At 41.6% G+C, this 26,508-nt stretch overlaps 1 protein-coding gene across 7 annotated transcripts in view; it reads right to left on the reverse strand.

The window, feature by feature from the left end:
* Window positions 1–26,508, reverse strand: part of NAV2 (neuron navigator 2) — a 452,110-nt gene that overhangs the window by 3,830 nt on the left and 421,772 nt on the right. For 6 of the 7 annotated variants that reach the window (XM_043970118.1, XM_043970119.1, XM_043970117.1 and 3 more), the window contains 11 exons: window positions 24,704–24,857; window positions 22,543–22,705; window positions 21,749–21,849; window positions 19,039–19,134; window positions 16,821–16,989; window positions 12,063–12,298; window positions 10,147–10,301; window positions 9,837–9,908; window positions 8,724–8,920; window positions 7,824–7,942; window positions 415–618 (listed from right to left, as the gene is read on the reverse strand). In XM_043970118.1, the coding sequence (XP_043826053.1) occupies window positions 415–618; window positions 7,824–7,942; window positions 8,724–8,920; window positions 9,837–9,908; window positions 10,147–10,301; window positions 12,063–12,298; window positions 16,821–16,989; window positions 19,039–19,134; window positions 21,749–21,849; window positions 22,543–22,705; window positions 24,704–24,857 (1,666 nt within the window). Of the gene's footprint in view, window positions 1–414; window positions 619–7,823; window positions 7,943–8,723; window positions 8,921–9,836; window positions 9,909–10,146; window positions 10,302–12,062; window positions 12,299–16,820; window positions 16,990–19,038; window positions 19,135–21,748; window positions 21,850–22,542; window positions 22,706–24,703; window positions 24,858–26,508 lie in introns of those variants that run through there. The other variant, XM_043970121.1, reaches the window with a different exon arrangement.

Here is a 26,508-nt window from a genome sequence, read left to right on the forward strand (position 1 = left end):
ACTCAACGTTCCCAAGTCAGACTAATTTCTTTTTTTTCTAACTGCCTGAATAGCTATAAAGACTCATTCCTTTAACATCTGGGGTCCCCCCCACACTCTTCTATTCCAATTGTGCTATGTTTGAGAGGAAGTGTCCATTGGGGGCATTCTAAACAGTACGATGAAGCTGGAGAAACTTTGCATTTTCCTACAGCTATTAGATAGATATATTTATTTACTTGTTTGTTTATTTATTTATATTGTTTCTCCAAAGTATTTCCCCAGTAACAGCAGAGTGCCAAGCATCTTACAAAGTCTGGGTCATGGAGATGACTTTTAGAAGTTTCCCTAAGAATGGATGACATTCTCTAATATCTAACCTCTAACCTCTAACCTCTAACCTCTAACCTCCACTAGGCAAAACTAGACACTCACCAGTGGATCTCCTTCTGCATCACTTGGGGGAACCTGTTTACTGGTGGAACCTTCCCGGGGCACAGAGTAGCCATCGAAACCAACATCTTCAGGCCGAAGTTGGAGCAAAGGAGGCCACTCATGTTGCTGAGGGGTGGCTGCCCACGGATAAGTATCCATCACCCATTTAGCAGGATCTTCCCAGGGGGCTCTTCTTCCATAGAGCTAAAACAAAACAGGATGAGATTCAAATCAGATTTGGAAGTATGCAGATGGTGAAATGACATAACTTTTGGAAACCTCAGGATGGTGTCTGCTGAAGCTCTTATCTGAAAAATGCTGTGTTGGTGACTTACTTCCTAGCACACAATGATAAGGATGGAATTATTCAAAGAGTTCCACATACTAAATTATATTCAGTTCCTCAGTCAACTGGCAAATAGACTTCCCAGAGTCTCAAGAAAACAAGATAAAGAGACCAAAAAAGGGAGAAAGTCTAATTGGGGAGGGGGGACAAGACTGAAAGGAAAGAGGCAGCTTTAGGCTGGATTTTACTTAAGAAAACTATAAGACCCAACAACTTGTTTGAGCCACAGACACTGGGGGTAGCTTCTACTTGCAAACTGGACTTTGCTATGAATCAGCTAATTGCAGCTAAGCAAGGGGGCAAAGAAGATAAAAAGAAGTAGAAAACAGATACAAAGTGCCTAACACTGAGATAAAAGCTTGCATAGGAGGTTCAGAGATTTAGCCCCCCACCTCCATCAAGTGAACAGATAGAGCACACACGGTTCCTAGGATCTTAGAGTAAAACAGAACATGGTCGGGGGCAGCTAGGTGAAGTAGTGGATAAAGCACTGGCCTTGGATTCAGGAGGACCTGAGTTCAAATCCAGACTCAGACACTTGACACTTACTAGCTGTGTGACCCTGGGCAAGTCACTTAACCCTCATTGCCCTGCAAAACAAAACAAAACAAAACAAAACAGAACATGGTCTTCGGAATCATCTAGTTCAGATTTTACAGATGAAGAAACCGAGACCCAGAGAGGTTAGGTGGCAGAGCTGGGATTTGAACATAGGTCTTGACTCTAAAGTCACCTTTGGGCCACCCCTCATATACACTCTTTCCTGCCTCAGTTTCTATGATGTTGCTCTCTCCAGGTTCTCTTCTTGTCAGATGTTCCTAGCAATATAACAACAAATATGGAAGCCCTGGCTCTAAAGGTGACTCTTTCTCTCTGGCCCCCTCCCCTTGTAAAAATGCTTTTCCTAACTTTGAGATAATAGTTAGAACATCAGGAATACTGTATATATCCCTGACTGAAACACAAGTTATGTGACGGTAGGATTTTTTTATCCCTCCAGCATTTAGCAGAGTGATATAGATCTGTGTGTAAGTGTGCGTGTGTGTGTGTGTGTGTGTGTGTATACACACACATACCTCACAGCATACTACATATATGCATATGGATATGGACGTATATACACACACCCCTAGGTGTATATACCTATACCTATACACTTAGCAGAGTGAGATAGATTGATAGATATAGTTATATAGATGTAGATATTTCTATCTATATAGACATCTATGTCTATAGAGCTGGGATCTAAATCTATCTGACTCTGCTAGGTGTATCTATCCATGTAGGCATACATACCCACAGATATATGTGTGTGTGTGTGTATGCATACACACACACAGATATTTCAGTACATTGACTAACAAATACTTGTTGAAATGAATTCAATCACAGGTTCTTGAGTTTAGAGCTGGAAAAGATCTTAGAAGTTGTCTAGTTCAACCCCCTTCAGTTTACAGATGAGAAAACTCTTAGAAGTCATCTGAGTTCAAAAAATCCCTTTGTTGACAGATGAGGAAATTGACGCCCCCTCTAGCATATGCTTAAGGAAGGGCATTTGGTTTGCTGGGTACAAAAGATTTCTGACATAGGAATATATCCAAATTTCCACTTCAGCTATAAACAATAAACACATAAACCCCTGCTTAGGCAAAGAGTGATATGATAAAACACAGAAGTTGGAATGCTTCATTTCTCTATTTCTACAACAATCTATGGGATTGAAGCTTCAATGGGCTTTTACTCCTGTGCAGGCATGTTTACGGGGCACTTTTTTCACATTATGGGGAATTATTTGTTCACAAATGAACCTATAGGTAATTTTTTAAAAAATCAAGTAAATCGAGTAAAACCTGTGTGGCCAGGCTAAAAACATGCAGCTGACTAGTTAACAGAGAGGTTGTCAAGCAGCTGAATTATTGGCCACGAGGTGGCACCATTGCCTCATTCTCCAACAGTGAGCTCTACTCTTAAAGGGTAGCATCTCCTGGGATGTAGCTTCAGGATTAGATTTGGCGGCACCAGAGTTCATTGGATCATATATTTAAAACCAAAAGGGAAGGGTTAGGCACATAGGCTTAGCTGGGCTGCACAATGCCTTCTGGGTTTCCTGAGGCCCATGAGTCAGTGGTTTGATTCACGAATTAGGCAGTGATATACTGGTTCGAATCTCTTTTGAAAGGCGTTAAAGCTTAGCTTCATGAAGTTAGATGGATAAAGGAGAAGGACATGGTGAACTACTCCAGTATCTCTGCCAAGAAAACCCCAAATGGGGGGACAAAGAGTCAGACAATGACTGACGTGACTGAACAAAATCATAGAATCACCACCATTTGGGACTGGGAAAGATCTGAGGGTCACCTGGTCCAACGTGACCAAGAATCTCCCTTGCATGTAACTGATAAGTGGTCGACCATACTTTGCCACATTAAGGATCTGCCATATGCTATAAGTGATGCTGGGAATACAATGACAATACATTTATTAAGCATTTATTATATGCCAGGCACTAAGTCCTAGGGATACAAAGGCAAGCAGAAAGAATGTCCCTGGGGGCAGTTGGGTGGTGCATTGGATAAAGCACTGGCCCTGGATTCAGGAAGACCTGAGTTCAAATCTGATCTCAGACACTTGACGCTTACTAGCTGTGTGACCCTGGGCAAGTCACTTAACCCTCATTGCCCCTCCCCCAAAAGAATCTTAATACATGCTCATAGATTAAAGAAAAAGGCTTTCAGAAATAATGATATCAGAAGTACAGCAATATTTTTCATACATCAATGAATTCTGTGAGGCCTATGAAGCACAGCATCCCATGAACAGAAAACACAATCCTACTGCCCTATATTTGGCAGAACCACTGAATGATGCCCAGGTGCCCTCTCCTAAGAGTATCAGGAGGTATTCTAAAGATGATATGTAACACAGGGAATTAAGAATAAACTCTCCCTGTCTCCCATAACTTATTTCTTTTTTGTTTTGTTTTGTTTTGTTTTGTTTTTGCGGGGCAATGGGGGTTAAGTGACCTGCCCAGGGTCACACAGCTAGTAAGTGTCAAGTGTCTGAGGTTGGACTTGAACTCAGGTCCTCCTGAATCCAGGGCCATTGCCTTTTCCACTGCACCACCTAGCTGCCCCTCCCATAACTTATTTCAAAAGGACTGAGTGACATTTTGAACTGTTAGGTGTCAAGAGCTTTCATAATCAGTGTTTCCTGCCTAAGAGTGCTTGTTCTTATTGGGGATTGCTTGACACTTACAGTCTCACTTGCTGCTTGACAGGTCGGCCATCACTAGGCTGGATATCTGTTCATGACAGATAAAAACAGCAAAAGGAGAGAAGTCATTTAACCCTTTGTTGGCAGGGAAAAGTCTGCTGATATGACCCAGGCTGTTCACAAATTCCATGAGAAACCAGTAGGACTTTTGTCATTGCCTTTGGATCATCAACCACATCAAGGCAGCTTTCTCAACATGGCTATGTTTGGAGCAGAAACTTGCCAAGGGGAAAGCATGGAGTCCCAGTGCTGAGGCAAAAGCCGCCTTTACCATTCACTCCTGAGGAGGCAAATTTTATACATCCAGCAAGTTCCCTGGCCCTCCTCAGTATCACTTTGACTTTTGGTATGATCCCTGTTCCCTCAGCCAAGTGAGTTCTGGGTAAGAAAGAATAGAAATAGGAGGAAAAGAAGGCCACCCATGCTCGTATCTTCAAAGTTCCATTTTTCAGACAGTGATTGGACAATCACTCCTGTCCTTGACCGCTCTTCTCAGAGGCTTTAGCCTTGGAAAGGTTTAAGGAATCAGGCAGGCTAGAAGGTGGCTAAGGTCAAAGAACAGAACTTACATTATATTCTGGATCATGTCCTTATTAATGATCCACTTTTAGAAGCCACTGGAACCTAAATGATGCTCTATCTGTCACTTTGGCAACTAAACAGTATTGCAAAGAGAAGAAAGCTTGAGAAAAGAAATTCTGATGGGGGTGGGGGTGGAGAAAGGTAAACATTGCCACCTCTGCCCTCATAGAGGCCATTATAGTGTTGCATCCCTGCAAGATAAATTATGTTGTCTATTTATAAGATAATAAAGGATAATAAAATCTCTGGATGTAGTAAGACATGGCTTATGAAGCTCTGAATTCATTTAACTTTTTTGGGAAATCAATACAAGTTATAAAAATGCTCATGCACTATGACCTACTAGTTCTAGTCCCTGAAAAGATTTGACAGACTTTTGTTATACAAATATTTCTAGCAACACTATTTGTAATAGCAAAAACAAATAAACGAAAAAGGCCTTGAAACAAAATGGAATGGTTGAAAAACTGATAGTACATGTACATGGAATATCATAATGCCTTAAGGAAGAATGAGTGTGACAAAGTCAAAAATGTCACGAAAAGACTTAATATGAAATGAATCAGAGTGAAAAAGGAGAGCAAAAAGAACATACACATTGACTGCCACTATGTCAAAGAAATATTTTTTGGCGGGAGGGGTGGGGCAGGGCAATGAGGGTTAAGTGACTTGCCTAGGGTCATACAGCTAGTAAGCATCAAGTGTCTGAGGCCAAATTTGAACTCAGGTCCCTCCTGAATCTGGGGCTGGTGCCTTATCCATCGTGCCACCTAGCTGTCCATCAAAGCAATAATAATAGCAACAAATCTACATTAAATGCACAGAAAAGAAATGAAAATAAAAATGATGCAGAGAAAACAGTTTTAAAGTCTTTGAGGTTAAAGTGAATAATGAGTCAATAATGGATGTTTACAGATATGTATCGCTGTTTACAAACACTTTTCAATTATTTCATATGTTTGAATACTGTACTTGTCTTTGGAAGTTTAAAGAAAACTTTCATAAAAATTAAAACAAAATTGAAATTATTTGCTTCTATTTTGAACTAATAGTTCCCTGAAATAGTTCATATGCATGAGTTCTATGGAATCTGGAAGTCCATTTTTTTCGAGATTTTTGTGTGTCCATTTTGGGTTCATCTGAGAAAAAAATGACAAATAACTGAGGAAATAATTATGAATAACAAATGCTTTAGTGTTATTACAAATAATGCTAATATTAGAGCTTTGCAAATTGGTTTACATATACTATTTCATTTGATTCTTACAACCAAACTGCGAGTAAAGATGGTGCCATTATTATTCTTATTTTAGAGGTGAGGAAACTGAGGCTGAGACATTGTATAATTTGCCTAGGGTTACACAACTAGCAGGTGTCTGAGGTGGGATTCGAACTTGGGTCTTCCTGACTCCATGCCTAGCTCTCTCTTCACTAATGTTCTCTTCTGACACCTCACTGTGGTATGAGTGACCCTGGGTTCTTAAGAACTTGGCCAGAAGAGAGCTAATTCCTGGAAAGGCTTTCAATATGGGTCCAATGATGAAATGTCTATCATCTAAGCATTAGCTTAGGTCTAGAGATTGGTAATTAACAGGTTGGTTTCAGGGCATGAATTTTGGGACATATAAATTTTAGAAGTCTTGCAATGGGTTGTGATCTGTCAGTGGAGAAAAACTCTGTTGACAAAATGAGAGATCCTAAAATTACTACCTAATTATCAAAGATCCAGGAGATGTAGGGGTCTGGATCCAAAGAAGATGTTAGGGACCAGTCCATTCCCACCCTGAGCAATCCCAATAACACATTTTGATTAGACCTTGACAATAATTTCTTAACTCTTCAAACATTTTCAATCCATGGCACACTGATAACCAAAGGGCTACACCTAGAATTTCTGAGGTCCTCTATCCTAATGCATGACCGAACAGAAATTAACGCCACAGCATCAATTTCCCAACCAGCGGTTAGCTAATATCTTCTTCAAGATTTTATACAATGGGGAAATCACTATATAGTTATCCCTTCCATATCCCCATCACAGTTTTGATTTATCACAGGTGGCATAAAAATAAATGAGAATTTTTGGGGAGTTTTACCGAAGCCCCAGATGACATACAAAGGTTAGCAGAAGACACAGAGTCTATGACCAAATACTTCACCCAAATTTTACAATAAGGTACTATAAGCACCCCATAAAAGAAAATGTAAACATTCAGACTTGTGCTGTGGTATGAAGGGAGGGCCAAAAAATGTTACACAGATTTTCCAGATTGTGGGGGTGCTGTGCCCCTAAGTCCCTTGGAAGGGATAACTGTACTTCTTGAGGCAAACCACTCCAATTTGGGACAACTCTCCTAATCAGGAAGGCTTTCCTTCACTGAGCTGAAGTCTTCCTATGTGTAACTGCCACCTACTGCTCCTAGTTCTGATCTCTGGGGCCAAGCTGAATAAAATTAATCCTTCTTCCACATGACACAGCCAGCCCTTCGAAAGCCTAAAGACAGTCCTATTACTCCCCGACTCCTCGAGTGTTCCCCAGCATCAACATCCCCAATTCTTTTCCTTTGAGTTATTTTTGCTCTGACTTCTTTTGAAGGATCGCATGGCTGGCATTAATTACGAAGACAAATCTTTTTCATGTTTTCTCAGTATTATCTATGGCTTCTCCGAATGTGCTCTAATAGCAAATATTGACTTATTTTTAATGCCTACAGTTTAAACACACAGACACAAACATTACTAGCATATGACTCCAGTGGATAACTTATATCCTGAATGTTGAGAAAACAGATTTTGTGAACTGGCTTGAAGATTATTCACCCTGGCACGCTGCCTATTAATTACTCAGCTTTGGTTTTGAAATACAGATTTAGCTTCTTATACTGCCTTCAGGATCAACAATGAAATTGTCACAGGCTCTAATTTTAGCATAACTGTTGTACTCTGGGTGCTTAGCACAAGGTGAAAAATTCATGTATTCATGATCTCCAGCTGCTGCAGACAGTTACTACAGTTTGGAGTCATTTGGCTGGCAGGGCGATTTGTATGCACACCCACTTCTTTCCTCTTCAGTAAGAGAGCTGGTTGGCAGCCCATGATCAAAAGCTTTTAGAGCCTGGACAAATAGAATCTTGGGGACGAGGGTGGGTTTATCTGGTTGTCAAAGGAGCCCGGTCACAGAGAACCAGTTCTCCAACACCCTCCTCACCTGTAGTCCTTCTCTAACTGCTTCCAGGAGATAGGGGATAATTGAGTAGTTCCACAAGTCTGTAAACCAAACCCTCGAACCATCCACATCTATGGGGCAGGACAGGAAGAGCCTAGGACCTGGAAGAGGACAAGAAAAGAATAATCAGAGACTCAAGTGGAGGAATGACTTCAACCGGAGCACCCTTGAGAGGCAGTACCATGGAGAGGGAAATGCTCAAAAAGAGCACCCAAGGGGGATTGATAGGAATGGACTCAAAAGGTTTAGATATTGGACTCTATGAGTGAAGGGAAAGAACAGCCCCACAGGGTTCTTATCTGGCGGACATCCTCAAGTGTGAAGGATCCAAAAGGATCTTCTGCTAAGGAATCCCATTGACCATCTCGATCATTACAGTCTCTCAAACCTCTTGGGGACGATCTTTCTATATATCGGCAGCTCTTGGCCATTTAGGATTTTATCATCTAAGCTCCCCCTTCCTCTTTGCTTCTCCTCTGCTCCTTGCCTTGCAGGCACCTCCCTCATTCTATCAGCACCTCCATCTGAAGTTGGCCCAGGAAGGGAGAGGCAAAGCCTACAGAGGCAATTCGGCTCTCTGTTAGCAGAAGTGGTGAAAGGTTTAGCACTGGAGAAAAGCGAAAATGAACTTTGGGGGAATTCTCTGTAAATTCTAATACCCGTGCTACCTTCTGTTTCCACAAACATGGGGAACTGGGGATTTGGAAGGAGTCATTTCCAAATGCATGATTAGAAAATTCTCTCACTGCTATGGCATGTTAGAGGGCTCCAGAGTGCCCTCAATTTGGGGGTAGTGAGAACATTTAGGCATCCACCATTCTGCTTTGCTTCCTCTTTATTCCTACTCATTGAATTATCACTGGTACCCTTTTTAGCTCTCACCGATAGTGACATCTGAAGAGCTGTGAGCCTCCAGGAAGCGGTTAAGATGTTGCCAGACCTTGGGGATCCAATCAATGATTTTCACGAGCTCGGCATTCCGCACACGTCCACTGATTTCTGTTTCAATGAGCTTCCTCCTCAGGAAACGGCTGAGAAAGCCCTTTACGGGCTCGGTGTGGTTGGCACACAGCACCCATCTAGAAAAGACAGTGGCCTTGAAGGGTTAATATGTCCTTGCAAGTCATATCTCTAGTCATGATTCTCCAACCAAACCACATTAAAATGTCAATCCTGCTCCTACATGCTTATGGACTTGATATGGAAGGGGGCCTTTAGAAACAGGATTTAGATGTTATGGTGGCATCCCATTGAGGGCAAAGTGCCATGGCGGAACAATGGTGTCTCCTAGCCCTATCCTCCCAGCTTGTGCCTCCTCTCCCCTGAATTAGCTGCAGTGATTGGGGAGGGATACACCAAGGCAGCAGCTGGTGTGCTTGGCAAGTTGGAGGACATAAAGCTATTTAATGAGCTCTTTCCAACTCCTGACCATGAACAGCAAATAGTCGATCAACCAACAGATATTTATTAAATGCCTTCTATGTTCCAAGCAATCCTTTCTCTTCTTCTACTCACCTCCTGTATTTTTGGAGAAACCAATAATTTTAGTCCTAACTCCTGTCATATGTGAATATATCTAATAATTCACTGTGATGAAGTTCATACTTCATCAGGCCACATTTAGCGATTATGGGAATAGAGAAGAAGAAAAGGGGGAGGAAGGACAAGTCCATCTGGGATTGATCATAGAAGAACAGAATATGAAGGTCTTATAGACTCAGAAGCTTCGAAGATGCTCTCAAATAACAGCTTTCATCAGTCATATTCACTTTCAGCACTGAAGAAAAGAGATGCCAACAGGTGGTATACATATGGGTTGTTATGGGCAATGGTCCAGAAAAGGTTAGTCACTGCTTAAAATGGTTTTCCAAGGAGGAAAAGTCAAGGTTTCATACTGGGATTCAAATCGGGGGGCCAATAATTGTACAGATAGGATAGAGACCACTTTCTTTCATGTCACTCCCAAATTAGGATTGCACAGTTGATACACATTACCTGAAATTGTGGTGAAGCTGTAGGTTGGGAGTGGAAGAGGTAGCCTGGTTCATTGTGCCAATTATATAAGGACTGTGGGGGAAATTAACAAGGAAGAAAGTATAAGCCAAGAAAGAATTACATACAAATAATATCATTGAATTTGCAGTCAATGTATAGACCTTTTAGCATCTAAATAGCCACCCGGTGAGTCACATCAAAGATTAATTACTGTATTGGTTCTATCAATCAGTTCCCATCCAGTTACACCAAGTTATCTGATTGGGACAGTGGCTTGTAGGAGCCCGCAAGGTTCCAAATATGTCTTTACCATTTATGATACTTGCAGTTCAGAAGCCCATTGAAGATCTCGCCCAAGGAACTGACATGATGGAGATTGTCCAGAATGATGACCAGAGGCATATCCACAGGGCTGTTTTCACTGTTGCACTGATCAGCAAGGTTAGACAGGTATTGACGTAATTCCTGTAAAGGCCCCAAGAAGAACAAAGAAAGAAGAAGCTGGTGAGAGGTCTCTTCACACAAAGAGGCCAGCCTCTCTCGGGAGGGCCAGATGCTTCAGAACTTTTACTTTGCCCATTCAAGGTTTATAGGATCATAGATCTAGAGCTAGAAGAGGCCTCAGAGGCTGCCATCTAGGCCAACCCCCTTCTTTACTGAAGAAGAAACTGAGACCCCAGTGGGGAAAGGTCACACAAGTAATAAGTAACAAAACCGGGATTTCTCCCTCCAAAATCTGGCTTGCTTCCCATTCATTTCTTTTTTTGGGAGGGGGGATTTTTTCTGGGGCAATTGGGGTTAAGTGACTTGCCCAGGGTCACACAGCTAGTAAGTGTCAAGTGTCTGAGGCTGGACTTGAATTCAGGTCCTCCTGCATCTAGAGCTGGTGCTTTATCCACTGCACCCCCTAACTGTCCCCCCATTCATTTCTTAACATGGTCTGGGTACCAAGTGAGCCCTTAATAAAAAAACATGCTGTTAATTCTTTACTTTTTCATAGAATGAGGTTTTTGCCAAACCATGTTTCATGTGACATGATAGAAAATTTCAATGCTAATGATTTTTCTCCTCTAAAATATGAAATTTGAGATTACACATGAATAAAAAGCACCCCACAATTTCTTGCTATAAAAATAGGCTCAATTTTCCTCTCCCAAACTCCCCCAGGTCTGCTTATATAGGCTGCAAGTATTCTATCACCCCAGAGCTATCCCCAGAAGCAGAATTTATGGATTTTTTTTCGCCCCCAAGTAAGGATACCTTAGGCCCCAAATATTCCATGGTTAAATTTTAGTTGTTAGAGTTAAAAGGGATTCTGGAGATGGACTCATACATTCCCTTCATTTTGACAATTGGGGAAACTGAGGCTCAGAGAAAGAGTTAATTTTAACTTTGTGTCCAAAGTCACATGGCTAATTAGAAGAAGAGCCAGGACTAGATCAGTAATAGGTTCCCAATTCAGTGAAAGCTCTTTTAAATTCAAGCTTTATCAATAATACTATTGCATGTCTGGAGAAAATTCATATGATTTATTCAATGCTAGAATTAGCCAACAAGGCCTTTAAGATAACACTAGGAGAAACTCTCAAACAAGTTTCTCATGAAATTTACTAAGAAAATTAGATTTTTCTCTGGAAACAGTTCAAATTTCATGGAGATATTCCCCTGGGCTAGGATTCAGAGGTGTTCACTGGTGAGTGCCTTAGTGGTTCACTATACTAGGCTTGGACTCCAGTCACCCTTCACTTTACTCCCTGGACTCTTTCTCATCATATAGTCTCTGTTCCTGCCCCTCAGTGCTGGTAGCACAGTCCAATCAACTCTATCATTGCTCCTTGGAAGGGTACACTCAACCCAATACCCTGTGCTTCCATTCATCAACCTCTCCACTTTCCTCCCTGGTCAATACTCCCCTACATGCATTGTTTCCTATTAGAATGTAAGTTCCTTGAGGCCAGGTTCAGTCTTTGCTTTTGTATTTGCATTCTTGGTGCTCAGCACATAGTAGTGCTCAATAAATTCTTCTTCATTCATACATTCATTTGAAATAATGTTTTTCATTCCAGGTTCTTTATAATTGGGGGCTGTTGAGGCACAAAGGGGAAGCTGGGGAAATGAATCTAAGTGACCCAAACTCTAAAACATAGGTTATGGAAAGACAGCTTTCACTATTTCATGGAAATTGTCAACTGTCCATCAATCCGGTTCTTAATCAGGCTCACTTACCTTGCTAGATTTGTGGTCCACATTGAAAGTGGAAATGACTCCCTCTACTAGCTTCCGCCCCTCTCGGAAGACCATGTATTCTGACAGACGGTTAGCCAGGTATGTTTTTCCAGTACCGCTAGGCCCAGAGAGGATGATGCGCCTGTGCTCCGTCAGAAGGGTGACATACCGCTGAAGGATGGGTTTGGGGATAAGAGATTCAAAGACCAGACAGTCCAGGCTGTTTTCAGAGAGGCCTACATTTGGGAGAGAAACACAAATCGTAAGGCCTCCTTTGAATAACAACTGACTCTAAGGTTTGCAAAGCACATCAAAGAAATTATTTTATTTGAGCCTCAAGATAATCTTGGGGGAGTGTGTCAGATGCTGTAATTATTATTAGCCCCATTTTACAGATGAGGAAACTGAAGTGGGGGGTGGTAAAGCGATTGTGGGTTCTAAGACCTATCCATTGTTATCCATTATGTTATACCAGAGCCCCCTCCCCCCTGTATATCTATCTATCTATCTATCTATCTATCTATCTATCTATCTATCTATCTATCTATCTATCTATCTATTTGGTGAGGCAATTGGGGTTAAGTGACTTGCCCAGGGTCACACAGCTAGTAAGTGTCAAGTGTCTAAGACCAGATTTGAACTCAGGTCCTCCTGACTCCAGGGCCAGTGCTCTATCCACTGCACCACCTAGCTGCCCCTGTATATTTATTTTGCATGTGCTTTGCACATACCTATATATGTATCTGTCATCTGCCCCAACACCTCCATTAATAGAATAGAATCTCCACCTCCGTGAGAGCAGGGGTCATTTCACTTTGTATCCCTAATTCCTAGCACAGTATCTACTTGTTGATTAATAGTATTCAGGATTCATTTTTCAGTGAGCCTTTGCCTGCCCGTTCATAAATCGAAAACCTGGGTAGAGAATGTAGCCTCTGCTCCAGGGCTGAAGACCACAGTCTTATTCGCTAATGCTTCTCTTAATGTCACTCTTATCTTTCTTTGCCTTTTAACCCATATCCAGCTCCTGTCCCATTTCTTTCCTCCCCTTATAGTCAAATCTCTGAAAAAAATCTCAATCCAATGTCTCCAGTTTCTCACGCCCACCACTCCTCCATCCTTTGCAACAATCTGGCTTCTATTCCTACAATTCTCATGAGAATGCACCCATGCAAAAATCCCTTCTTCCATGAAGTCTTCTCTTGTACCCTCTCATTGGTAATGATCTCTTCCCCTTTGGACCACAGAGCTCTCAACTGCACTTATTATTGTGTATTAAAGGTATTGGTTATTTACATTTTTATCTCCCTACAAGGAGGCCCCATTAAGAGGAGAGATTTTATTCACCTTCTAGCTTCTGCTCCCCTGCCTGCATAGTACTCATTTTCTTCCTCTACACTAACTGATTCCCAGGACTTTACCCACTTTCTAACTGGCCCCTAGGTGTCTGACGATCTCTCTCTAGCTTAATTGGACCTCTGGTCTAGCCTCTCCTGGCCTGTTCTATATTGTTATTACCTACACCTAAGCAGAATGCAAAGGAGGCAGTGGGGAGGCCAATGACCATCTTACTCAAGTTATCTAACACATAGAAAGTAAAAACCAAAATTCAATCATTCTCATTTAACTCAGGCCCCAAACATGGTCTCTTGAATCTGCCTTCTTCTTTCCATTCCCCCAGTCTAATTTGGGACCTCATTAGTTTTTTTTGGCCAGGATTACATGTTTCTCTGCCTCCCATCTTTCTCTTCACCTATTCATCCTACAATATTGCTACTAGACTCTTTTAGGTGCACAGCTCTGGTCACTAACCCCCTCCTTCTCCTTTCCCATCCCAACCTTCTAGTGGCTGGTTTATCATTGCTACCCCAGAGAACAAAACCCAAACTGCTTAGTCTAGCATTCAAGGGCGTCCAAGATTTTGGCTCCAACCTTCCTTCTCAGGTTCATCACTCACAATACCACTACATACCCCATGTTTCAGCCAAAATGGGCATTCACCATTCCACAAATGTTCCCTGCATTTCGTTGCCTCTATGCCTGGACTCCTGCTCTTTCCTCTGCTTTGAATTCTCTCCACCAGTCTCTTCTATGGAAGTTTTCTCCTTGGCCAGTCCTGCCTTATTGCCTCATTCTAGGGTAGGTGGGAGTCGGAGATATCTGTCACTCCTCTTTCTACTCCCATTGTATCTTTCTTAATTTCTCTTTTGCCACAAGTACATCATTTTATATTGTGTTGGGTACCGACCTCATCTCTTCTAGTAATTGTGTGAGCTCTCTGAAGTCATGGACATGGATGAATTATCTTCTTGGGCTTCCCTACCTCCTCAGAGCTAAGGCACAACGTCTTATACATCACAGCTGCTCAGAAAATGTTGGCTGAATTGTCAAGTCTAGCTTGACAGTCTATTGCCTATGGGTTCCTCTGATCCCATCTTACGATTAGTGCCTTAAGCAGCTTGGACCATTGATTTAATGAAATAACCTGGAAGGGAAAGAGTCCTTGGGAAGGACAGCTTTGAAAAACCCAGTCCTACTTCACACCCACTCTCTCCTCAATTCTTTGCATTCTGGCTTTAATTCCTACAACTCTAGTGAGATCACACCCCAATTCCGAAGTCTGTCCTTCTATAAAGTCTCCTCTCATACCTCATCATTGGTGATGGGGCAAAGAACTTTAACCTTAAAGAATGGGAGGCACTGCTGAACAGCCCTGAGAAATGCTAAAGAAACAATTTGCAACGATGATGCTGATAGGTAGGGATTTGATTCAGCCAGATTCCAGGGATACAACTTTTCTGGGAAAAAGGAGATTGGGTAAAGCAACGTACACTGCTAACTATGGCTTCTTGGTGAGACACTGGAAAATCCATGCAGCTTTTAATATGGGAATGACTTAACTGTAGGACAGCCAAGCCATTTCAGAACTTTTGACTGGAAACAATCCATGCTGGGTTGGATCATAAGGTTGAAGGAGAATTGGAAAGGGTTTCAGAGGCCGCCCAGTCCAATTCCCCCATTTTACAGATGAAGGAACTGAGACCAGCAAAGTAAAGTGATGTGACCAAGGTCACAAAGTTAATAAGCATCAGAGGCAATGTAGGATATAAACCTAGATCTTTCTAACTCCAGAGGCATTGTTCTTTCCACTGGCAAGATTCCTGAATCCTGTATTACTTGGGGGCAAAATGACTTAGAAAACTATAGCTCATGTGCAATCATTTTTTATATAGTGTTGTGTTTTATTATTTATACTATAGATTATCATATTACATAAAATTAATATTATTATATTTTATTTATACTGCTTGTTTTATTCCATAAGTTAAAAATAAAGAAAAAACCCTGTAGCTCTCACACTCCTAAAACTTAAGAAACAGTAGTTCTTATATATCTCTAGGTAAAACAGATCATTCAGTGGGATAGTAATAACAATAATTATAATAATAATAATTCAGATTTACCTAACATTTTAAGGCTTATAGGACACACTATTTTGGGGGGGTGGGGCAATGAGGGTTAAGTGACTTGCCCAGGGTCACACAACTAGTAAGTGTCAAATGTCTGAGGCCGGATTTGAACTCAGGTCCTCCTGAATCCAGGGCCAGTGCTTTATCCATTATGCCACCTAGCTGCCCCCATTTTAAGGCTTATAAAGTGCTTTTCCCCATATAAGCCTAAACAAGGGAGTAAAGGATTGTTTCCTTATTTTATAGATGAGGAAAATGAGGTTCTGAGAGGTTAAGTAACTTTTTATGATACTGAGCAATTATCTAAGGCCTCCCATGTCCAAATCTAGCTTGCTTTCTCCTATGCTTCCATGTCTCTCAGAGATGGATGGATATAGGAGGCCCTGGTGTTTTTTAAGGAAAATGCCAGTTTAATTTGAATAGGAGTCTTCTTGAAGATCAATGAATGGCTGAGAAATTTCAGGTTAGCAATCAATTTAGATTCTAGTATTTTCAATGACTCTGGGTACATGGGACTCTGAGTGAACATAACTGAATCCTCACAGATTGTACTGAATTGTCTGCACTGGACTGAACTTGTTTTGGAAGAATTTTTTTGTATTCTCTTCATGCCTGAAAGGCACAAGTCTATTTCCAATTTCCTACAGGCTGACACCAAAAGAATTGGGCGCACAGTTTTAAATAAAGCCAAACTCTTCCCCAAGATTGAATTCTGGTAACTGATGGTGGCCAAGGAAACTCTACACGCATGCCCATACATATAAGACATTTCATTTTAATTTTTAAAATAAATTTCTATTGCTATCCTTTGATTCGAAGTAACCTACTGTCAATTTTCTCATTGTAATCTAGGCATTTTAAAAAGAAGCAGGAATTGGTGCCAGGTGTTCTTCTTATATATTAAGTGTCTATTCCTCTGTAAGGAGTTGATGTTCATGCTGTTTTATGAGACCCTGGCTATCTTTTGTCTCATTTGATTCTTAGCATCAGCCCTTAGCAGCAGCCCTATTCTGCTATTATTACCCTCATTTTACAGATGAGACATCTCTCCTGTAAAACCCATCTTCTCACAGTCACAAGGCCCTTCGTACTTAATTTCAGCAATAAGCAAAGTCTTGTTAAAAATGCTTTCAGTAGCCCTCTCCAAACCTTTGGGATTAGTTAAAAGGACTGAAGCTATGTTAAGAATAACTGTAGTGGAGGGGGAAAAATTCCTTCTGCCAAGTGTTGAAACAAGAGTGACAATTTACAAGCAAGGAGCTCTGAGCTCAGCATTTGGCCTAATTACCTTTGATAGAAACTGAGATGGTGTTATTCTCCCCAACCAAATAGCCACAGGGTAACAGCTCAGGAGTCTCTGGGGTGTTGGTCCGTTTGATTTCCCCAATGCTGTAGCCTAGAACACTGTCTGAATTCAGCCCCAGCTGACTTGCTGGATCCACATGAATGATGTATTCCTGGAAAAAAAAATAGAAAAAGAAAAAGACTGATCAAAGGCCCAGCTCAGATCTGTAGGTGACTCATATTTGCACTGGGTGATTTATGACCATCTCTTCTTCTCTCTCAGACAGAGTCTGAGATGAAACAGAGCTATGAAGTGAGTGGAGGACGAACTGGCTGTCTTTAAATGCTTTTGATGCTTCTAGCGTCCCTAAAGGCCTTCACAAATAAAGATTTATTTGGTTAGTGATGAAAAAAAATGACTTGGAGAAGTTTGCGTACATTTAGTCTGGATTAACTGAGCATGGAAAAGTTAGGGTACTCCTTCCAAGCTCATCCAAGTTCTCTAGTTACCAGGACTGAAAGGGGAATTAAGAAGACAGCTCCAACATGAAGTTTTTTCCCTCCTAGAAACTCCTCCTATGCATCTAGGCAAAAATGTGACTAAACAAGTTCCTGGGATAAGCACTCAGTGGTTGCTTCCAGCAAATATCAGGGCACCTGGATGTGAGAGGCCCTGCCTGGTACTTTGAAAAGGAAAATGCGAGCTCAATTTTTATGGGAATCTCCTTGAAAGGGAATGAATGATTAAGAAGTTTCAGATCAGGAAGCATATTGGATTCTAGGGGGAAGGTTCACCAAAAAAATGTTATGTTCGGTCCTAGTCATATCTTTTTTGCTAAGGTGCAGTGGAACGATACAAGGAACTGAGCTGCCAACATTAACAGATCATTCGAGAACGGGGAAAAATTTTGTATGTTCCCCAGGCCTCGTTTCCCTTTTCATCCAGTGAACATTCTGTGGATATCCAGCAGCACCATGCTGTCCTGTCCCTGCATCTATGAAGGGCCTCATCGCCAGGAAGCCAAGAATAGCTTCCAGTTATTTTGCCAGTAGTGGGAGTAGATCTGAACCAACCAATCTTGTAGACATATACTCTGTAAACTGGCTGATCAAAGTTTTCTCTATTTGAAGGTAACTTGATGAGAATTTGGGCTCCTGATCTCACGGGTGCTGCTAATTGAGCGCACAGGACCAGGCACATTCTAAATTCTTATTGACTATCATTTGGACGCCTCTCATTCATTTATTCAACAAGCATTTATTAACTGCCTGCCATGTGCCAGGCACTGGGCTAGGTGTTGCAGGTACATACAGAAATAACCCTTGACCTCAAGGAACCTAGATTCAGTTGATAGAAAACAACTTGTACGTAGATAATTAAAATCACATACAAAGTAGTGTCTCAGGGTGTGTGAGGAAGGGGATTGGGGAACTAGAAACTGGGGGAATCAGAAGGGTCTTCGTGGAGGAGGTGGCACTCAAACTAAGCTTTGGAAGGAACCAAGGATTCTATAAGGCAGAGGGGAAGAGGAAGTACTTTCTAGACATAGGAAAGAACATATATATAAGCATGGAGATAGAATTCCATGTTCAATGTTCTGCAGAATTGTTTGGAACACAGGATATGAAGGAGTAACATCTGATAATCCTGGAATAATGGACTGGAGTCAAACTCTACCAAACAGGAGTTTGTATTTTATTCTCTTTTTTTTTTTTTTGAGGGGTGGGGACAATGAGGGTTAAGTGACTTGCCCAAGGTCACACAGCTAGTAAGTGTCAAGTGTCTGAGGCCAGATTTGAACTCAGGTCCTCCAGAATCCAGGGCTGGTGCTTTATCCACTGTGCCACCTAGCTGCTCCTGTATTTTATTCTAAAGGCCAAGAGGGATCCACTATAGCTCCTGAGAAGGGGAGTGTCATGGCCAGACTTGTTTTTAGGAATATCAATGGGGCAGCATCATGGAGAATGGGACAGGAATGTGTTCACGATGCTATCTCCCAAAGATCTATGATAAACATGTACAGTGCTCTTGCATGGAGTAGGCCGTTACTAAATGCTTGTTGAGTGAATAAAACAGAACTTTGTTCTTTGATTCATCTCTGGAGAGGGAGAAAACAGAAGTAACGTGTCAAGGACAACCAGATATCGCCCTCCACGTCTCTTAACAAGGACTCCCCTCTGGTGCCCATGCATGACCACCAACACCTTTAGGAATCACTTACTTTGAAGAGCCGTCTAACCACCCCATCCAGCACATCCCACTTCGTCTTGCCACTGACTCCAATGCAGCCAATAAGAAAGAGGTGTGGTCTGGAATCCTAAGGGCAAGGAGAGTATTCAAGTGAAGAACCAGTTATTCATCTTGAGATGGCTCAGCAGAATATCTAGAGCACTTAGCATACCACCACTGGGTTGGAAAAGAAAATAAAAGAAAACCCCCAAATACCTGGAAGCTTTCACACTGGCTCTCCATACATAGATGTGCTGCCCATGAAATTGTCTTTCTTTGGTCTAAATAATCTAGTGTTAATCACAGTGCTATTCCGATGACACTGACTAATAAGACTGAGGGCAGAGAGCATGGCTTCCCTGGGGTCTGCTAGACTTTTACACTCCCTTCTGCAAACAATGTCCTTCTCACCTCCTCTTAGCCATCTCCTCTCCTAAAGCCTTCTCTTAAACTCACCTTCCAAACTTCCCCAGAAAGTCTTCAGAGATAGATTCCGCTTGACTTTAATCTGCTCATCACCTCAGTTCTTGTGAATATCAGTTACCCAAACCTTAGTTTTTCTTTCTTATCTTTTCCTCCTATCAGTTCTATTACAACAATAAGATTCAGGGCCCAGGCTCTCTATCTCTTGCCTTGGTGCCTCTGACCACTGATCTCTGAATACAAGGGGTGTGGAAGGCACATTGGAGCGACCTTATACTAAAAACATATCAGCTAAGAGAACTTGATAAAATATTGGATGAGCTTATATCGTGCTGGTTTTCCCAATACTTAGTATGCTTCAAAGAACACACAATTACAGAGATGAGTGGGGGACATTTCCAAGTGGGTAAGCCAAATCAGAAGAGGGTTCACTAATGTGACAATCCCTTGCATTTATCAGCAACATTTACATTATTTCTGGACCAGATGTTTCCTACACACTCTTCCCAATATACTATTCTACATTCATGTTTCTCACCATTGATGTCTAGGGTCTGCCACTGGGTCACTTAAATGCAAATGCCTGCTTCTGGTTGGCAGGCAGTGAAAATCTGGGCACATCACATAGTCTAGGCTACAGCACTATTTTGAGCAGAACTATCGGCAGGTAGGGGAAGAGACGAGAGACAATTATAAACATGGTGCACATTTCACAGGATAGCACGAGTTTCATAGGCTCCTAGACCTACAGCCAAGCAAGATCTCAGAAACCATGTAGCCTAATCTTCTTCAATTTTCCAGATGAAGAAAGTGAGGCCCAGGGAAGGTGACTTACCCAGTATAAAGCAGGCAGAAGGCATCAGAGCCAGGGTTTAAACCCAGTTTCTCTGATTCCTGAGGTAGCATTCTCCCTACTATGCTAGGCTGCTGACAGAAATGGCAGGTATCATCATCCCCATTTTCCAGATCAGTAAATTGAGATTTAAAGTGCCTTGTCAATAGTTATATACAATCACTAAGTATTAGGACAGAAACTCAAGTCTTATATCTCTCCAATTAGATTGTGAATTCCTTGGGGGCAGGGACTATCTTTTGCCTCTTTTTGTATCCCCAGTGCTTAGCACAGTGTATGGCACATAGTAGGCACTTAATAAATGCCTATTGACTACCTGACTCTAAGTTCAGTGCTATTCCCAAGACACCATGATCCTACAAAGAGACCTGAAGTAGGAAGCTGTGAGTTCCTGCTTTAAGACAAGTCACTTTACTCTTAACCATGCATCACATGCTATTTGACCTAAGAGTTTAATCAAATACAAATGTAGACTATTTGTTTTCTCCACAAAGTAGCTACAACCACATTGGCCTCATGGCAGAAGAGAAGCTGTACTCTTTGAGTTCAATTCACCCTCCATGATCCCCAAAGCCAGGGTCCTGGCATTTGGTGCTGGGATGGCTGCAGAATTGACACGTGATAGAAAACATGATTTAACTCATGCCCCAGCTTCATTTCTGGCTTCCAAGGCTCTCTGCCAGGGCTCTCTGCACCCCTGTAATACACACTAGGTTGCTCCTCTGCTGTTTACGAGGTACCTAAGTGGCACACGGGGTCAATTTATTTTTGTCCAATTATTTACATGCCTTGAGTTTTGCAAATGAGCTTAGTTAACTTTGAAGTGCTTCAGCCATCTGTGAATTTTAGAAAGACTATTTTTAATGCCTGATGAATGGGAGAAAGCTAATTACAATAACTTTAAAAATACAACACGGGAATATTTTTATGTTCACTAGATGTGGAAAATTCACAAGAATGGAGAGTGCTTCTTGTTAGTTCTAATTGTGTCCAAGTACCCGATTTTGTTAGGGAGCTCATTTATGATTTGTTCAATTTCTCTTTCTGACATAGGGTTATTTAAGTATTCTATTTTCATTCTGGTTAATCTGGACAACTTATCTTTTTTTGGTAAATATTCATCCATTTTATTTAGATTTTCAGTTTTAACGGCATATAGCTGGGCAAAATTGCTCCTAATAATTGCTCTAGTTTCATCTTCATTGGTTAAGTACCCAATTTTGAATCTGAAATGTTTCTGGGGATAGAAGTAGGGGGCTGGTTAAGGAAAAGACAATGTTAGTCACAATACCAAAAAAACCAAAACAAAAGCATAAAGCATCAAGGTGATACAGTTTACGATTAAGTCACTAAACTAGGTATTTCTACCTAGGGGGAATGGGAAAGGGCAGAAGGTGATAGGAGCAGGGAGAGGGATCCAACTAACCTCCTTCCATTTCATTTCATCCTGCAAGCTGACAACTATCTTAACATGCCTGCCTCCTTCTTTCCGTGCCGAGCATTCACCAGTGTCATCCAGCAACATGTCTGCGAATGGAAAACATCAACAGCCTCTTTTAGCCACACACGGACAGCGAAGCCAGATTCCTGGCACCACCACGAGGGTGGCAGCAGAATAAATCAGATGGTCCAAGGGAGGAAATGGGACATGAACCAACAGAAACCAATGAGAGGACCAAAGAAATCAAAAGGCTGGTCACGGGCTTTGTTGAGCGGAGAAAGGATAAACCAAAAAGAAAAAAAAAGTCACAGCAGCCTCATGGGAAAAAATAATAATAAATTAAATAAATTAAAAAGCACAAGCCTTTGTATGTGTAATGGGAAAAATACAGATCAATATCATTGATCTTTCCACCAGCCTGGAATCGATTTTTAAAGCGGGAACATCATACAAAGCTATGAGCCCAGTGATACGTCATCCTTCTTCATACACAGCATTGCAGGTCAGCATTTTAAAATGGGTCGGAATACAATTCAGCACAGGGCAGAAGCTAAGCTTGGAGCTAGGAGAGTCGGGGGCAAAAATGAAAGCCAAGCATGATGACATCCTGAAGGCTGGGCTCATGTCAGTAGCCAACACACACAGATGTTCACACGCTCACATACACCCAACACCTTTCGCCTCTTATTTCATTCTGATCTTTTTAGCTCAAGGCTCCCTGAGGCATCTGGGCCGATGGCAGGCCCCATCTTGCCGGCTGGTCCTGTGGCTCCACTCACCCAGACTGGTTGACTCAGTGAGGTTAAGGCTGTGTTGAGAGAGGCCCAAGGACTGCCTCGGGGAGGATGAGATGGACACCTGGGATGGAGCTCGACTGCAGATGCCACCCTGGTTCTCCGATTTGAGTCTGTCATTCTCAGCTTTTAACTTCTCGATTTCGCTCTGCAAAGAATCAAAGGGAGAGATTCCTGCTAGACGCAGCTAACCTGTGCATCTGTAGGCAAGGATTGAAAATCCTCCCCAAACTGCTCTCTACTCCTTTTACAAAAAGGCATAGATAGTCCCATCTGACTGTTATCCGCATAGGCCTTAGGGCACCATCGGCTGCCACCTACTTCTTGAAATACTTGGCAAAGGCCAAGAGGGAACCCAAAATTCCGCATAGCTCTCTTAGCACCTAGCAAACATTCTAGAGATCTGAACTTGTTTCGATACTTCAAAGCTATGCCGTATCTTAGTCTGGAAACCCCTCTCTGATGATATAAATTCCACCTTTAGAACTTAGTAAATAGTCTTTGAGAGTCACAGCGGCCCCAGAATTCATTCCCCTGATACCTGATGACCCTTTCTGAATTTAGCTAGCCTGCTCCTTACACAACATCTCATTCCCATTCTTGAAGCATTAGATATAGAATCAAATGCCTTCCTAATCCAAGGGAGAAAACAAACAAACAACCCAAACCCTACATTCCAGCCTTATTCATTATTCCCCTTCAAGTAGTTTTGGTTCTAGCCAAACTGATCTTATCTCTATTTCTCACACATGATACTCTATCTCCAACCTCCATGCTTTTGTACTGGCTGTGCCCCAACCCCACCTTTGGCTCTTCGAATTCTTAGTTTCCCTCAAAATTTACTTCAAATTCTACCTCTACTATGGGTTCTTTCCTCAACTCTCCAACTACTGGTGCCCCTCCCCCCCAATTTATCATTTACATATTGCTGTAGGTATACATTATTTCCACCTGATACAATGTAAGCTCCTTAAAGGCAGAAACTGTTTAATTTCTGTCTTTATAGTTCAAGTGCCTGCGGTGCCTGGTACACAGTAAGAGCTTAATAAATGCTTACTGAATGACTGGTTGGTTGGCCCTACCAGAAGAATGTGTCCTCTGTGAACATTGCTTCTAAGAATTCATGGTTGGGACAGCTAGGTGGCGCAGTGGATAGAGCACCGGCCCTGGATTCAGGAGGACCTGAGTTCAAATCCGCCTTCAGACACTTAACACTTACTAGCTGTGTGACCCTAGGCAAGTCACTTAACCCCAATTGCCCAGCCAAAAAAAAAAAATAGAATTTATGGTCAAGGGACAGCTAGGTGGTGCAGTGGATAAAGCACTGGCCCTGGATTCAGGAGAACCCGAGTTCAAACACTGTGTGACCCTGGGTAAGTCACTTAACCCCAATTGCCTAACCAAAAAAAAACAAAAACAAAAAAGAATTCATGGTCGCCTTTCCACTACCATGCTTGTAGTACTGCTCCTTCCATCTAAGTACCTCCAGAGAAAAAACTGATGAGTCTGAATGCAGATTGAAGCAGACTTTTAAAACTTTCTTTGTTATTCTTGGTTTTTTGGTCTGCATTGGGGGGTGGGGGAAGGCAATGTAGCTAAATAGAAATGTTTTGCATGATTGCACTTACATAATCTATATCAAATTGCTTGCCTTTTCAAGGAAGGAAGAGGGGAGGGTGAGAATTTAGAGTTCAAAATTTTAAAAATCAAATGTTAAAAATTTTTGTTTACATGTAATTGGGAAAATAAAATTAAAATTAAGTATAAATTTAATTAAAAAGAAAATAAATGTTTGCTATCTTTTCTCTTTTCTATTCTCCATGGGGTATTACTAGGGCATTATTATTAATATTATTATGCCATATTTTATGTTTATGATATACCATTTGTATATTTATAATGTTTCTATATTCTAATATATTGATATATTATTAGGTATGTATACATTTTTATGATGAGATTATTTATATAAGAAATAATATATTCTTTCAGAAGTATACCCACTCATGGTTCTTCAGTCAGGCTCATAGAAATGGGGCAGGGAGGGAAGGACTCTATGTAAATCAGTACAACCTCAGCACAGTATCCTGGGACATCAATCTTGAAAGTTGTTCCATGAGACACGCTGCCCTCCACCCCTCCTCACCTGCATTCTGTTCATGGCCTCTCGGAGCTGGTCGAGCTGGTGGGCTGAGCTGAGAGCTTCAAGACGGATATCAGTGAGCTTCATCTCCTTGTCTCTCAGCTCGTTGCGTAACTGCATCACCGTCTCTGCCTCACTATCTGTACACTCAGAAATGCTAGGGGAAAGCCAAGAATGATTAATGGGACCGCTTGCAAAGGTAACTTCGAGCAAGTCAATTTATCTCAATGGGTTTGCAACTCGAACCAAGAGTAAATGAGGAAAGCATGGATGATGCATGAAGCATGCTTTGCAAACCTTAAAACACTATGTCAATGTCAGTAATTATCATCTCTATCTTCATCATCCATATTTGCTGCATGTTAACTACTTGGACCATCTTTCCATTGTTTTCTGATGGTGGAGATTTAAAAAGCGGACTAACAAGAACAACAACTATAAATTTAGGTAGCATTTAAGGTTTGCAAAATACTTTATGTACATATTATCTCATTTTAGCTTCAGAATCCTTCCAGGGAAGCACAGGAAACCTGAGGTTAGAAATGATAAGTGGGGGGCAGCTAGGTGGTGCAGCAGATAAAGCACCGGCTCTGGATTCAGGAGGCCCTGAGTTCAAATCTGGCTTCAGACACCTGACACTTACTAGCTGTGTGACCCTGGGCAAGTCACTTAACCCTCATTGCCCCACAAAAACAAACAAACAAACAAACAAATAAATAAATGAAAGAAAGAAAGAATGAATGAATAGATAGATAAATAAATGGATACATAAATAAATGAATGAATGAATGAATAAATAAATAAATAAATAAAGTGATAAGTGAATTGTTTAAGGTTAGGCAGCTACTAAGGGTCTGGGGTGGGACGCTCCAAATCCAGGGCCCAATCCACTCCACAAAATGGCCTCCCCATGTACTGGCACCTGTAATAGGTAACCTTTAATACTTTTAAAGCCCAGACAGCAAACATTCTTGAAAATTTCCATATCTGAGGGCTCCCACAAGCAGGATGTACTGCTTAGCACCCCTGAGTAGCCCTCAAGCAGCCCATATCAAATGAGCAACAGCAACACCAAGGAACAGCATCCTTGGAATTTGACAACCTCAGTGCACAGGCACAGGTGGCTCTTTCAAGTGACTCTGTGGTACAGAAATCTGAAGTCCAATGGAGGAGGGAGGTTTTCTGTTTGTTTTAAAGACTGGATGCTTATGACGAAGTAGCATTAGGGCAATTTCTATTTTCCAAAGTTAAAAGAAAGACTTGAGTGAAGGCAGAGGTATGGAGCAAAGTGCAATTCTACTTATGTGCAAACCCCCTTCTTTCTCATTTCTGGAGAAGTTAAAAGAAATGATCTCCAGGGTATACCGCCTCATCTCCTTCCCACCCTCCAGTCTGAAACTATTTTATGGAAGAAACTTCTTTTCGGGAGAGTTGCAGCCCAGAGACTGGAACTGTGGTCTGTGGGATGAAAATTTTGAAATATAATCTATAAACTTTTGAGACGTTTAGCTAGGAAAAGTCTTCCTCCTCTGTCTTCCATAAGTAAATGAGGATTAGTTTCATTAGCAAGTCACAACTGTCATCTAAACAAGGAAACCAAGATTCCTTGTCTATTCTCCTTCCTTTAACATAATGGGACCCTTTTTGGTTCCTGCTTGTCCCTAGGATAAAATATAACCTGCTCTGTTTGGCATTTAAAGCTCTTTGTTACTTGGTCCCCTACCTTTCCAACCTTAATTACGTTTTGATTCCCTTTCCTGCAGTCTACAATAGAGTCAAAGTGGCCAACTTGCTACTCTTCACGAGTC

The sequence above is a fragment of the Dromiciops gliroides genome, chromosome 6, assembly GCF_019393635.1.
Source record: "Dromiciops gliroides isolate mDroGli1 chromosome 6, mDroGli1.pri, whole genome shotgun sequence".
NCBI lineage: Eukaryota > Metazoa > Chordata > Mammalia > Microbiotheria > Microbiotheriidae > Dromiciops > Dromiciops gliroides.